The sequence below is a fragment of the Amblyraja radiata genome, chromosome 4, assembly GCF_010909765.2.
Source record: "Amblyraja radiata isolate CabotCenter1 chromosome 4, sAmbRad1.1.pri, whole genome shotgun sequence".
NCBI classification, from domain to species: Eukaryota; Metazoa; Chordata; class Chondrichthyes; order Rajiformes; family Rajidae; genus Amblyraja; species Amblyraja radiata.
The window spans coordinates 99,509,060-99,522,267 of NC_045959.1; the positions used below are offsets into that span (position 1 = coordinate 99,509,060).

General features: G+C 43.1%; 1 protein-coding gene across 1 annotated transcript in view; it reads right to left on the reverse strand.

Annotated features, from left to right (window-relative positions):
• mib1 (MIB E3 ubiquitin protein ligase 1) overlaps positions 1-13,208 on the reverse strand; it is a 136,786-nt gene that overhangs the window by 66,787 nt on the left and 56,791 nt on the right. The window contains exons 11-12 of the mRNA XM_033020052.1: positions 7,313-7,510; positions 5,490-5,641 (exon numbers count right to left, since the gene is read on the reverse strand). Of these exons, the coding sequence (XP_032875943.1) occupies positions 5,490-5,641; positions 7,313-7,510 (350 nt within the window). The remainder of the gene's footprint in view (positions 1-5,489; positions 5,642-7,312; positions 7,511-13,208) is intronic.

Below are 13,208 nucleotides of genomic sequence, written 5' to 3' on the forward strand. Positions count from 1 at the left end.
TCTGTGGCAGAGAGTTCCAGAGATTCACCACTCTCTGTGTGAATAATGTTTTTCTCATCTCAGTCCTAAAGGATTTCCCCATTATCCTTAAACTGTGACCCCTTGTCCTGGACTTCCCCAACATCGGGAACAACCTTCCTGCATCTAGCCTGTCCAACCCCTTAAATGTTTTGTAAGTTTCTATAAGATCCCCCCTCAATCTTCTAAATTCTAGCGAGTACAAGCCGAGTCTATCCAGTCTTTCTTCATATGAAAGTCCTGACATCCAGGAATCAGTCTGGTGAACCTTCTCTGTACTCCCTCTATGGCAAGAATGTCTTTCCTCAGATTAGGAGACCAAAACTGTACGCAATACTCCAGGTGTGGTCTCACCAAGACCCTGTGCAACTGTAGTAGAACCTCCCTGCTCCTATACTCAAATCCTTTTGCTATGAATGCTAACATACCATTTGCTTTCTTCACTGCCTGCTGCACCTGCATGCCTACTTTCAATGACTGGTGTACCATGACACCCAGGTCTCGTTGCATCTCCCCTTTTCCTAATCAGCCACCATTTAGATAATAGTCTACTTTCCTGTTTTTGCCACCAAAGTGGATAACCTCACATTTATCCACATTATCCAACCTATCCAAGTCACCTTGCAGCCTCCTTGCATCCTCCTCACAGCTAACACTGCCCCCCAGCTTCGTGTCATCCGCAAACTTGGAGATGTTGCATTCAATTCCCTCGTCCAAATCATTAATATATATTGTAAATAGCTGGGGTCCCAGCACTGACCCTTGTGGCACCCCACTAGTCACTGCCTGCCATTCTGAAAAGGACCCGTTTACTCCTACTCTTTGCTTACTGTTTGCCAGCCAGTTTTCTATCTACATCAATACTGAACCCCCAATACCGTGTGCTTTCAGTTTGTATACTAATCTCTTATGTGGGACCTTGTCGAAAGCCTTCTGAAAGTCCAGATATAACACATCCACTGGTTCTCCCTTATCCACTCTACTAGTTACATCCTCGAAAAATTCTATAAGATTCATCAGACATGATTTACCTTTCATAAATCCATGCTGACTTTGTCCAATGATTTCACCACTTTCCAAATGTGCTGCTATCCCATCTTTAATAACTGACTCTAGCATTTTCCCCAACTACCGATGTTAGACTAACTGGTCTGTAATTCCCCATTTTCTCTCTCCCTCCCTTCTTAAAAAGTGGGGTTACATTAGCTACTCTCCAATCCTCAGGAACTACTCCAGAATTTAAAGAGTTTTGAAACATTATCACTAATGCATCCACTATTTCTGGGGCTACTTCCTTAAGTACTCTGGGATGCAGCCTATCTGGCCCTGGGGATTTATCAGCCTTTAATCCATCCAATTTACCTAACACCACTTCCCGGCTAACCTGGATTTCACTCAGTTCCTCCATCTCATTTGACCCTGCTATTTCCGGCAGATTATTTATGTCTTCCTTAGTGCAGACGGAACCAAAGTAGTTATTCAATTGGTCTGCCATGTCCTTGTTCCCGATGATCAATTCACCTGTTTCTGACTGCAAGGGACCTACATTTGTTTTAACTAATCTCTTTCTCTTCACATATCTATAAAAACTTTATACCTATCCTTTCCCCATCACATATGCTATCTAACCTACCAGGTTACTCCAGCACTGTTTTATTTAAGATTCTAGCATCTGCAGGAATGCAGGTAGGGCAAGGAAGTCTCTCCCTTAGTCTTATTTCAGACAAGGTTTGGGTCAATAGAACACGATAAAGTTTACTAACCATATCAGAAGTTCTGATCCAAAGTATGTCTGACAAAGCACTGAACAGATTGTAATTTCCTATTATACACCTTACCTTTGTTGAAAAACGCAGCAAGATTTATAAACAATTTTTGACATGTTTTAATTCTTGGTCACGATTTTGTTCATCCATGATTTGTGGAAGACAAATTATGAATTTCTTTTTTCTTTTTTTTGCAATGTGTATCATACAAACCTCATTTTCTTTCATGTTTTATCCATCACAATTTTCAGAGACTTTTTTTTCCACCAAATCCGACTTAGTTACTCTCATTAGTTTTACGCAGGGCTCTCGCTTAACTGAAGTTGGCTTACAGGTAGAGCTAGCAGTGAAGAAAGCTAATGGCATGTTGGCCTTCATAACAAGACTATTTCAGTATAGGAGTAAAGAGGTTCTTCTACAGTTGTATAGGGCTCTGGTGAGACCACATCTGGAGTATTGTGTACAGTTTTGGTCTCCTAATTTGAGGAAGGACATCCTTGTGATTGAAGCAGTGCAGCGTAGGTTCATGAGATTGATCCCTGGGATGGCGGGATAGTCATATGAGGAAAGATTGAAAAGACTAGGCCAGTGTTCACTGGAGTTTTGTAAAGATGAGGGGGAATCTTATAGAAACATGTAAAATTATAAAAGGACTGGACAAGCTAGATGCAGGAAAAATGTTCCCAATGTTGGGCGAGTCCAGGACCAGGGGCCACAGTCTTAGAATAAAGGGGAGGTCATTTAAGACTGAGGTGAGAAAAAACTTTTTCACCCAGAGAGTTGTGAATTTATGGAATTCCCTGCCAGAGAGGGCAGTGGAGGCCAAGTCACTGGATGGATTTAAGAGAGAGTTAGATAGAGCTCCAGGGGCTAGTGGAGTCAAGGGATATGGGGAGAAGGATACGGGTTATTGATAAGGGACGATCAGCCATGATCACAATGAATGGCGGTGCTGGCTTGAAGGGCTGAATGGCCTCCTCCTGCACCTATTTTCTATGTCTATGTCTATGTCGACTGGTAGTGCTTTAAAAGGGCCTGTCTACGAGTTTACCCAAGAGCTCTCCCGAGTTTTAAAAGAATCAAACTCATGGTAAGTACGTAGAATGTATGTAGCGGGTACGTCGGAGCTCGGGACGTCTCTTAGTGGCTCGTAACGCTAATGGCAGGTACTCGGGAAATGCGGTAAGCTCGTGAAGATTTTTCAACATGTTGAAAAATGTCTACGAGAGACCCGAGAACCTACGAACGGCTATTACCGTAATTCTCCGAGTTCGAATCAGGGGAAACTCGGAAGAGCTCTTGAATTACCTCGTACAGTGGGACAGGCCCTTTAGGCTTAAGTAGCTACCAATAATGAAAATCAAGATAAATAAATAAGCAGAATTGAAAAAAACACTGATCTGAAAGGATCATAGGGCTGGAGGAGGTTACAGTGATAGTGATGGACAAAATGGCAGGGTGATCTAAAAGACAGGACACATAAATCAAGTAATTATTCATGTTTTTATAATATGGATGATATTTGAAGTTTATTTCCAGAAATAGCTTACCGATTGAAAGCTTTAATTTTCTGCTGATTCTAATTATACCAAAAAGAAATTAGCTGCTCAAGAACAGCAGCTAGGTTTGCACCAGTGCAGAAAAACAGAACTTTACATGACAGATGAAGGGCATGATAAAGGTTGAACAGGTTGAATCTAAACCCTTTCTAATAATGCATCAATATTAAAAAAAGAGATTGACAGGGTGGCTGCTGAAAATGTGTTGCCCCTAGTTAAGTCTAGATCTATGAACAATTTCACAATAAGACATCACTCATTTAGCATGGATAAGAAGAGTCGTTCATCTTAAGAATTCTCTACTTGAGAGAACATTGTAAGTGAGGTCATTGAATATATTCAAGGCAGAGAAGTGGGTGCAGGAAAATAGTATTGAGGCCGATGGCTGAGCAGCCATAATCTTATGGAATGGCAGAGCAGATCTTCGTGGACATCTAGCCTATGCAGGTTATTCCTGCACCTGTTTCTTATTTACATCTTGGAAATAAATACATCAATGGATCACTTAAACAGGGACTGGCCTGGATGTCGTCCACTGGCCGCGGGCCAGTGGACGACATAGTCGGGAGCTCGCAGGGCACAGGCTGGTGCCTGTTTTCCGGAGCTCCCGTGGCAACAGCTGCGTCCGCTGGACTGGAGGGCGGCAGCTTCGACCACCCCCGGGCCGCGGAGCTTGAACCGCGGGACTGACTTGCCATCGCCCGGTGGGGTATCGCCTCAGCGCAGAGGGAGAAGAGGCGGGAAGAGACAGTAACTCTAAGACTTTTGCCTCCATCACAGTGAGGAGGTGCTTGGTGAACTCACTGTGGTGGATGTTAATTTGTGTTTATTGTGTGTTGTTTATTATTACATGTATGGCTGCAGGCAACAACATTTCGTTCAGACCGTAAGGTCTGAATGACAAATAAAGGATTCAATTCAATTCAATATAAAGTAAAAGTGAAAATAATGCTCCTGATCCAGACTTGTAATCAACCATTAATCATCTAATAAACATACAATATTCTCATGTGCCTTAGATCCATCACAATTTATAATTTCAATAATTTGTACTGCAACCATGTCTCAAAATACTTCAGAGAAGTACAATCAGACAAACTATTTAATAGACACCATGCCAAAAAACTAAGGTTAGGCGACAAAGATTGGATTAAATTGCTTAAAACAGCATCCCAGAAGAAATCCAGAAGCCGCTGTCAGTGATGCTGAGCGGTATTTCCCTAGATTCTCCAGAGTAATTTAAGACGACTGCAATGGATTGATAAGAACTTCAGATTACACAAAAACAATGCAAACGCTACAGTTCTTTTTTATTTCAATATCAGAATCTACAAAATGTGAAGATTCTCATTCTGAATTATCCCACGGTTTTAAAACTATTTTCATATTTAATGAAAATGAGCGGTGCAGGCTCGAAGGGCCGAATGGCTTACTCGTGCACCTATTTTCTATGTTTCTATATCTTACTTCCAATCTTTGCTCTTGCTAACTTGTTTGAATATCTTTAAACGAAATAGGATTTTTTTTCCCTCTTTATAAGAATTGGTCAATTTTACATTTTTTCCCAATGTGCTCATTGAAGGCAATATTGCCCCAAAACAAGAGATTTTTATTGGAGAACTGAAAAGAAAAGGAAAGTACATGTTCCAGAGACTTCACAATCTTTGCGAGTAACTTTATTTGAGGGACTCAACGAGCTTCATTCATCTCATGGCTAACAGAAAATCAGACCAAAGTATTGGATACAAAACCAGTTTGATATTTAATTTTAAAAAATGACAACAAATATTGTAATTCCTCTGTGCTTCTCCAAACGAGCATCCTATATTGCCCTGGGTAGAAGAGTAGTGTTGAGCCAATCCATCAACTTTGTACTGCATTGCAAATGTTTAAAAAAATACCATTTACTTTTTGCTGTAATTTGAATAGCTATTCATTTGCCACATATTAAAAAATCTGCATTGGAACTGCTCAAAAAGATATACAAAAAAGACAACTGAAAATTAAAAGTCAACAGGTGCAATGTTTTAATATTTTATGATCAATATGGTAGAACAAATTGAGATTTTCACTTCATGAAAAGACATGGCTACCATTTCTGAAATGTGCAGAATCTCTAATTAGCAATCAATAAGAATAGCCATACCTGGGGTTTCCTCGCAGTGCAGCATGATGGAGAGCATTGAAACCATTATTGTTGGTGATTGTTACATCTGCACCTGATTCAATCAGCACAGAGAGCATATCATCCCGTTTTTTGCTTATTGCATCATGAAGAGGTGTGTCACCTTCAGAGTCCTGCAGAAATAATAATACATTATGAATGCCGCCAGGACGAGGAAGAAACAAGCTTCTGGAGAAATAAATTCGTTTGATGTAAAGATATCATTTTTAAAGGATACTTCAAAGTGTTACTAATATAGGCTGTTGTCTTTCCTCATAAAAACAAATATCAAAATGTATTAAAAAATGTTTGGAACAACATGTTTAAGAACAGTATTACCGAAAATCTACTGACCAAAATCACTTGAGTTTTCCGAAATACAGCCAAACATATTAAATGAAATTTTGTTAATAATATTCCCCAAACCATACAAAAAGTTTTATGATGACCTAATTCAAAACAAATTGTCAACAAATCACAGGATGTTTCTCTGAAAGTATCATGAAAAATATTTGGTGATTAAAAACTAGGAAATAAACTGCCCAAGTTGCCAAGAACATTACATTTAAATTGAGATTGCTTGAAGTGAAAAATGAAGTAAAAACAAAGAAAATTGTATTCTTAAAAAGTGTGTAAAGTGAATTAAATACACTTACAATTCCTTACAATATAAAAAGATGGTAAAAATCTAAGCCCTGCATGAGGATTGAACAATGTTTATACAGAATTTAAATTTTAATCTCTCACCCTGTCGATACTATTACTCGCCACAATCATTGACATTTTATTTTAGCCACATTAAACCACATACAGTTTATTACCCTTTTGCAAAATGTATGTTCTATGTCAGGGTTCAGCCATTGACACGAGTATATGTAGTATTCTTTAAAAGACTACCACTTGAATGTTAAATTAATGACATTTAGAGCTTTTGTAAAAAAACTCACTTAAAATGAATTTCATTTTCTTTAAAATCAACATTAGTTTTAGAATTAATGACCAACTGTATTATCTCAACAATAAATGCCAAGAGTTGTGAACCAAAAATAGTACACAGCAAATCTTTTACACTTCCATTTGAACACTTAAGGGCCTGTCCCACTTGCGTGTCCTTGGCACGCAAATTACACGACCTCGTGGTCGCGTTGAGACGCACGGGCATCGTATGGCCGCGCGGGGCCGGTCCCACTTAGAAGCGCAGGGGGGTATGTAGTTGTGCGCGACATCACGCGGGGCTCCAAAATTTTTGTAGTGAATGAAATCTTTGCGCGTCAACGGCCTGTCGCGTAACTGACGGCCAAAGTGGGACATGCCCAAGACCCTGGCGCGATGCAACGTCTCACCTTCAACAGCAGCAGAAGCAGGCAAACGATTGCCGAACTCGGCCTGGGCTCACGGCCGTTGTGGTCCGGATCCGGCCCAAACTTCTACTCCCAGAGCGGGGCCAAGAAAATTGAAGATAGACACAAAATGCAGGAGTAACTCAGCGGGACCGGCAGCATCTCTGGAGAGAAGCAATGGGTGATGTTTCTGGTCAAGACCCTTCTTTTCAGACTGAAGAAGAGTCTCGACACGAAACGTCACCCATTGCTTCTCTCCAGAGATGCTGCCGGTCCCGCTGAGTTACTCCAGCTTTGGGTCCATCTTCAAATGACGTCACGCGCTCCAGACGGCTGTGCGTACGCATGAAATCGCGCCCGACCTTCGCCGGACCGTTGCGACTCAACGCAACCACAAGGTCGCGTAATTTGTGTGCCAAGGACACATGTGGGACAGGCCCTTTAGGCAATACAATGCATTCTTACCTGGAGGCTTGGGTGGCATCCAAGATCTAGTAAAGTCTTGACAACTTGCAAATGACCTTTATTTACAGCAATGTGCAATGGAGTCTGTCTCCGTTTATTCCGAGCATTTAGATCGGCTCCTCCTCTGTGTAAAACATCAATAACTGCTCCTTCATCCCCAAATGATGCGTGGTGAACAGCTCGGTCCCCATCTTTATCCTTTAATAGATATAAAAATATATATATTGCAAATAAGTTATGTACTGTATTGCAAACATTTTTTTTAATAACACAATTTGGTAATACACCATTCTTCAATCACAGTACATTTTAATCATTTCTGAATTCTTTGCCAACACTTCCAACAGGAAACACTTAGTCATCTGCAAAACACTGACTAAAATAAAAATATTCTCAAGATTTATCTGGATAGATACGTATGCTTTCAATGGAAGTTAAATGAAAAATGATAAACATGCACCTAGATCTCTGCAATACATCCAATACATCACAATCAATGTCTTCATTTACAGAAAGGAAAATGAATTAAGCCAAAAGTTTATTACTCTTTTTGTATTTGTTCTATTTTCGAGGTTCAACCGAAGACACAAGTATATGAAGTATTCTTTAAAAGACTATCAATGTGCTTGAATTAAACAAGAAAATTTGCAGAAAGCTCAAGTGCGTATGGAAATAATTGGGTAATTAATGATGCACATTATCATCTCCACAAGACAGATTATGGATCAAATCTGGCAAACATCACAGTGCCCTCCATAATGTTTGGGACAAAGACCCATCATTTATTTATTTGCCTCTGTACTCCACATTTAAGATTTGTAATACTATCTAAATGGCGTCAAGTTGGGAAAAGGGGAAGTACAAGGGGATCTGGGGGTCCTTGTACATCACTCTATGAAAGTAAGCATGCAGGTACAGCAGGCAGTGAAGAAAGCGAATGGCATGTTGGCCTTTATAACACGAGGAATCAAATATAGGAGCAAAGAGGTCCTTCTTGCAGTTGTACAGAGCCCTAGTGAGACCACACCTGGAGTATTGTGTGCAGTTTTGGTCCCCTAATTTGAGGAAGGACATTCTTGCTATTGAGGGAGTGCAGCGTAGGTTTACAAGGTTAATTCCCGGGATGGCAGGACTGTCATATGCTGAGAGAATGGAGCGGCTGGGCTTGTATACTCTGGAGTTTAGAAGGATGAGAGGGCATCTCATTGAAACATATAAGATTGTTAAAGGCTTGGACACGCTAGAGGCAGGAAACATGTTCCCGATGTTGGGGGGTTCCAGAACCAGGGGCCACAGTTTAAGAATAAGGAGTAAGCCATTTAGAACGGAGACGATGAAACACTTTTTCTCACAGAGAGTGGTGAGTCTGTGGAATTCTCTGCCTCAGAGGGCTGTGGAGGCAGGTTCTCTGGATGCTTTCAAGAGAGAGCTAGATAGGGCTCTTAAAAATAGCAGAATCAGGGGATATGGGGAGAAGGCAGGAATGGGGTATTGATTGGGTATGATCAGCCATGATCACATTGAATGGCGGTGCTGGCTCGAAGGGCCAAATGGCCTACTCCAGCACCTATCATCTATTGTCTAAAAATCACATGTGGTTAAAGAGCACATTGTCAGATTTTAATAAAGGCCATTTTTATACATTTTGGTTTCACCAAGTAGAGATTACAGCAGCGTTCATACATCGTCACCACATTTCAGGGCACCATAATGTTTGGGACACATGGCTTCACAGGTGTTTGTAATTGCTCAGGTATGTTTAATTGCCTCCTTAATTAAAGAGCTCTTTAATTAAGGTTCGGCTTAGGTTTACCAAAATCAACTGTTTGGAACATCATTAAGAAGAAAGTGAGCACCGGTGAGCTTACTAATCGCAAAGGGACTGAAAGGCCAAGGAAGACCTCCACAGCTGATGACAGAAGAATTCTCTCTATAATAAAGAAAAATCCCCAAACACCAGTCCGACAGATCAGAAACATTCTTCAGGAGTCAGGTGTGGATTTGTCAATGACCACAGTCCGCATAAGACTTCATGAACAGAAATACAGAGGCCACACTACAAGATGCAAACCACTGGTTAGCTGCAAAAATAGGATGGCCAGGTTACAATTTGCCAAGAAGTACTTAAAAGAGCAACCCCAGATCTGGAAAAAGGTCTTGTGGACAGATGAGATGAAGATTGACTCATTTCAGAGTGATGGCAAGAGCAAAGTATGGAGGAGAGAAGTAACTGCCCAAGATCCAAAGCATACCACCTCATCTGTGAAACATGATGGAATGAATAAGTTTATTGGCCAAGTATTCACATACAAGGAATTTGCCTTGGTGCTCCGCCCCCCGTGACAACGTGGTGACAGTTAAGAATGATACATAAAACATTAAACATTAACAATAAAACATTATTGATTAAACATGTGAATTAAATAAAATACCCGAGCAAAAGGAGGCTACAGACTTTTGGTTATTGAGCTACTACTCGTGGAAAAAAGCTGTTTTTATGTCTGGCTGTGGCAGCTTTGACAGTCCGGAATCGCCTTCCAGAGGGAAGTGACAGGGGTCAGAGATGATCTTACCCGCTCGCTTCCTGGCCCTTGCAGTGTACAGTTCGTCAATGGAGGGAAGGTTACAGCCAATAACCTTCTCAGCTGATCGAACGATTCGCTGCAGCCTCCGGATGTCGTGCTTGGTGGCTGAGCCAAACCAGACCATGATGGAGAAGGTGAGGACAGACTCTACGATGGCAGTATAGAATTGGACCATCATTGCCCGTGGCAGATTGTGCTTCCTCTGTTGTGCCTTTTTGACTGTGGAGTTGATGGTAGCCCCCCACTTAAGGTCCTTGAAGATGATGGTTCCCAGGAACTTAAAAGACTCCACAGATGTGACTGTGGTGTTGTTGATGGTGAGGGGAGGGGGAGCTCTCCTAAAGTCTACAATCAATTCCACTTTCTTAAGAGCATTGAGCTCCAGGTTTTTGCGATGGCACCAGGACGCCTGCTGTGACACTTCCTGTCTGTAGGCAGATTCCTCCCCATCCTGGATCAGTCCAATCAGGGTGGTGTCGTCCGCAAACTTGAGAAGCTTGACAGAGGAGTCAGTGGAGGTGCAGTCATTGGTGTAGAGAGAGTAGAGGAGAGGGGAGAGTACGCAGCCTTGCGGTGCTCCTATGCTGAAGGTTTGCGGGTCCGAGATGTGCTTTCCCAGCCTCACATGCTGCTTCCTGTCTGTCAGGAAGCTGGTGATCCACCGACAGAGGGGTTCAGGAACAGTAAACTCAGAAAGTTTGGAGTGTAGTAGCTCTGGCACAATGGTGTTGAATGCAGAGCTAAAATCAACACACAAAATCCTCGCATAGGTTCCCTGGTGGTCTAGGTGCTGGAGGATGAACTGCGTCATCCACGGATCTATTGACCCGATATGCAAACTGCAGAGGGTCCAGTTCGTAATATTTTTCAGCTTGTCCAGCACAAGCCTTGCAAGGGTCTTCATGACTACAGTACGACAGGCCTGTAGTCATAAGACCAGTAATCCTTGCCTTTTGGGGTACAGGGACAATAGTGGAGACTTTGAAGCAGGCAGTGATAGTACAGGTTTGCAGGGACTGGTTGAAAATGTCTGTGAAGACCGGTGCCAGTTGTTCGGCACAGAGCTGAGAGTAGAGGAGGAAACATTGTCCGGTCCTGGAGCTTTCCGGCTTTTCTGTCTTATGAAAAGCCTCCCCACCTCCTCTATTTTTATTGTTGATGATGGAGAAGTGATGTTGTGCAGCACGGAGGGTGTGGGTAATTGGGTGTGAAGTGGTGATTGGAGAGGCGTGGGTGGGAAAGGGTCCAGTCTTTTCAGACTTGTTTTAAGTATGTGTGAAGTGGTGAATGGGGAGGAGTGGGTGTAGAAGGGCCCAGACTTTGCAGACTGGGGTCTGGCTGTGTTTGTTGGGGAGAGGGGGGAGGGGGTACCAGTGTTGCGTTTCTGCTTGTCAAACCTGCAGTAGAACTCATTCACGTCGTTGGTCAGCTGACGATTGTCCAAAGAGCGGGGGGCTTTCCTCTTGTAGCTGGTGATTTCTTGCAAGCCCTTCTAAACTGAAGAAGCGTCACTAGCTGAGAACGTGCTCCTCAACTTCTCAGAGTACCTCTCCTTGGCAGCTCTGATTCCTCTTCTCAGCTTGTACTTGGCCTGCATGTAGAGGTCTGCATCCCCACTCGATGCAGGAAAAATTTTCCCAATGTTGGGCGAGTTCAGAACCAAGGGGCACAGTCTTAGAATAAAGGGGTGGTAATTTAAGACTGAGGTGAGAAAAAACTTTGTCTCCCAGAGAGTTGTGAATCTATGGAATCCCCTGCCACAGAGGGCAATGGAGGCCAAATCACTGGATGGATTTAAGAGAGTTAGATAGAGCTCTAGGGGCTAGTGGAGTCAAGGGATATGGGGAGAAGCAGGCACGGGTTATTGATAGGGGACGATCAGCCATGTTCACAATGAATGGCGGTGCTGGCTCAAAGGACCGAATGGCCTCCACCTGCACCTATTTTCTATGTTTCTATGTTTCCTGTAGGCTTCCTCTTTAGACTGTCGGAGGTGTCTGAGTTCTGCAGTAAACCAGGGCTTGTTGTTGTTGAAACAGGTCCGGGTCCTAGTTGGAATGCAACTGTCCTCACAAAGGCTGACATATGATGATAGTGTCTGTATACTCATCGAGGCTTGTGGTTGCTTCCCTGAACACATTCCAATCCGTGCAGTCAAAGCAGGATTGTAGGTTCTCAATGCCCTCGCTTGCCCACCTTTTCATTGTTCTGACCACAGGCTTAGCAGATTTTAGTTTCTGCCTGTAGGTCGGAATAAGGTGAACTAGACAATGATCAGAGAGACCCAGACCCACCCGGGGAACAGAGCGATATGCGTTCTTGATTGACGTGTAACAGTGGTCAAGTGTTCTCTGCCCTCTGGTGGGGCAGGTTACATGAAGTTTGTACTTTGGAAGGTCACGGCTGAGGTTAGCTTTGTTAAAGTCCCCCAAAACAATGACCATGGAGTAGGGAAGTCACTCGCTACCCTCAATACTTGGTCAGCGAGTTGCGTTTGCGCCTCACGTACGCAGGCATGAGGGGGGGGGATGTAAACTCCAGCAAGAATAAAGGAGTTAAATTCCCTCAGAGAGTAGAGGGGTTTGCAGTTGAGAAAGAAAGATTCTGGGTTGAGAGTGCAGAAGTTTGACAGTACCGTGATGTCGCTGGACCAGTCCTGGTTGGTATAGAAGCACATTCCACCGCCTCTTGATTTCCCCGCTGCCTCCACTTCGCGGTCCGCTCTGTGAAGTTGGAAGCCAGCCAGTTGCAGCGCGCTGTCCGGGGTCGACTCACCAAGCCAGGTCTCGGTGAAACACAGGGCAGCGACTCGAGAGAAGTCCTTGTTTGTCCGGCGCAGGAGTTGCAGTTCGTCCACTTTGTTATTGAGAGATCGTACGTTTGCCAGGAATATGCTCGGGAGTGGTGTGCGTGATCCTCGTTGCCGGAGTCGGGTGAGTGCTCCAGAGCGCTTCCCACGGGTCCTCCTCCATCTCAAGACCTTGAACGCGGCCACAGCCCCGCCGACGAGTATATCCAAATAATCCAGCGAGTGCGAGAAATCCGGAACAATGTTTGGAGGTACTGTATGTCCGATGTTTATGAGTACCTCTTTCGTGAAAGTAATCTTTGTAGAGTTTTCACAGACGACACAAACGAAGAAACACATACAAAACAGCAAGGAGCAGTACACCGTGGCAGCCATCGTTGGCGCCAGCAGCAGCAGTTACACAGTAAGCAGCTACACTGCAAGGTCACTTATCTTCATTGATGATACAACTGCTGATGGTAGTAGAATAATGAATTCTGAAGTGTATAAACACATCCCATCT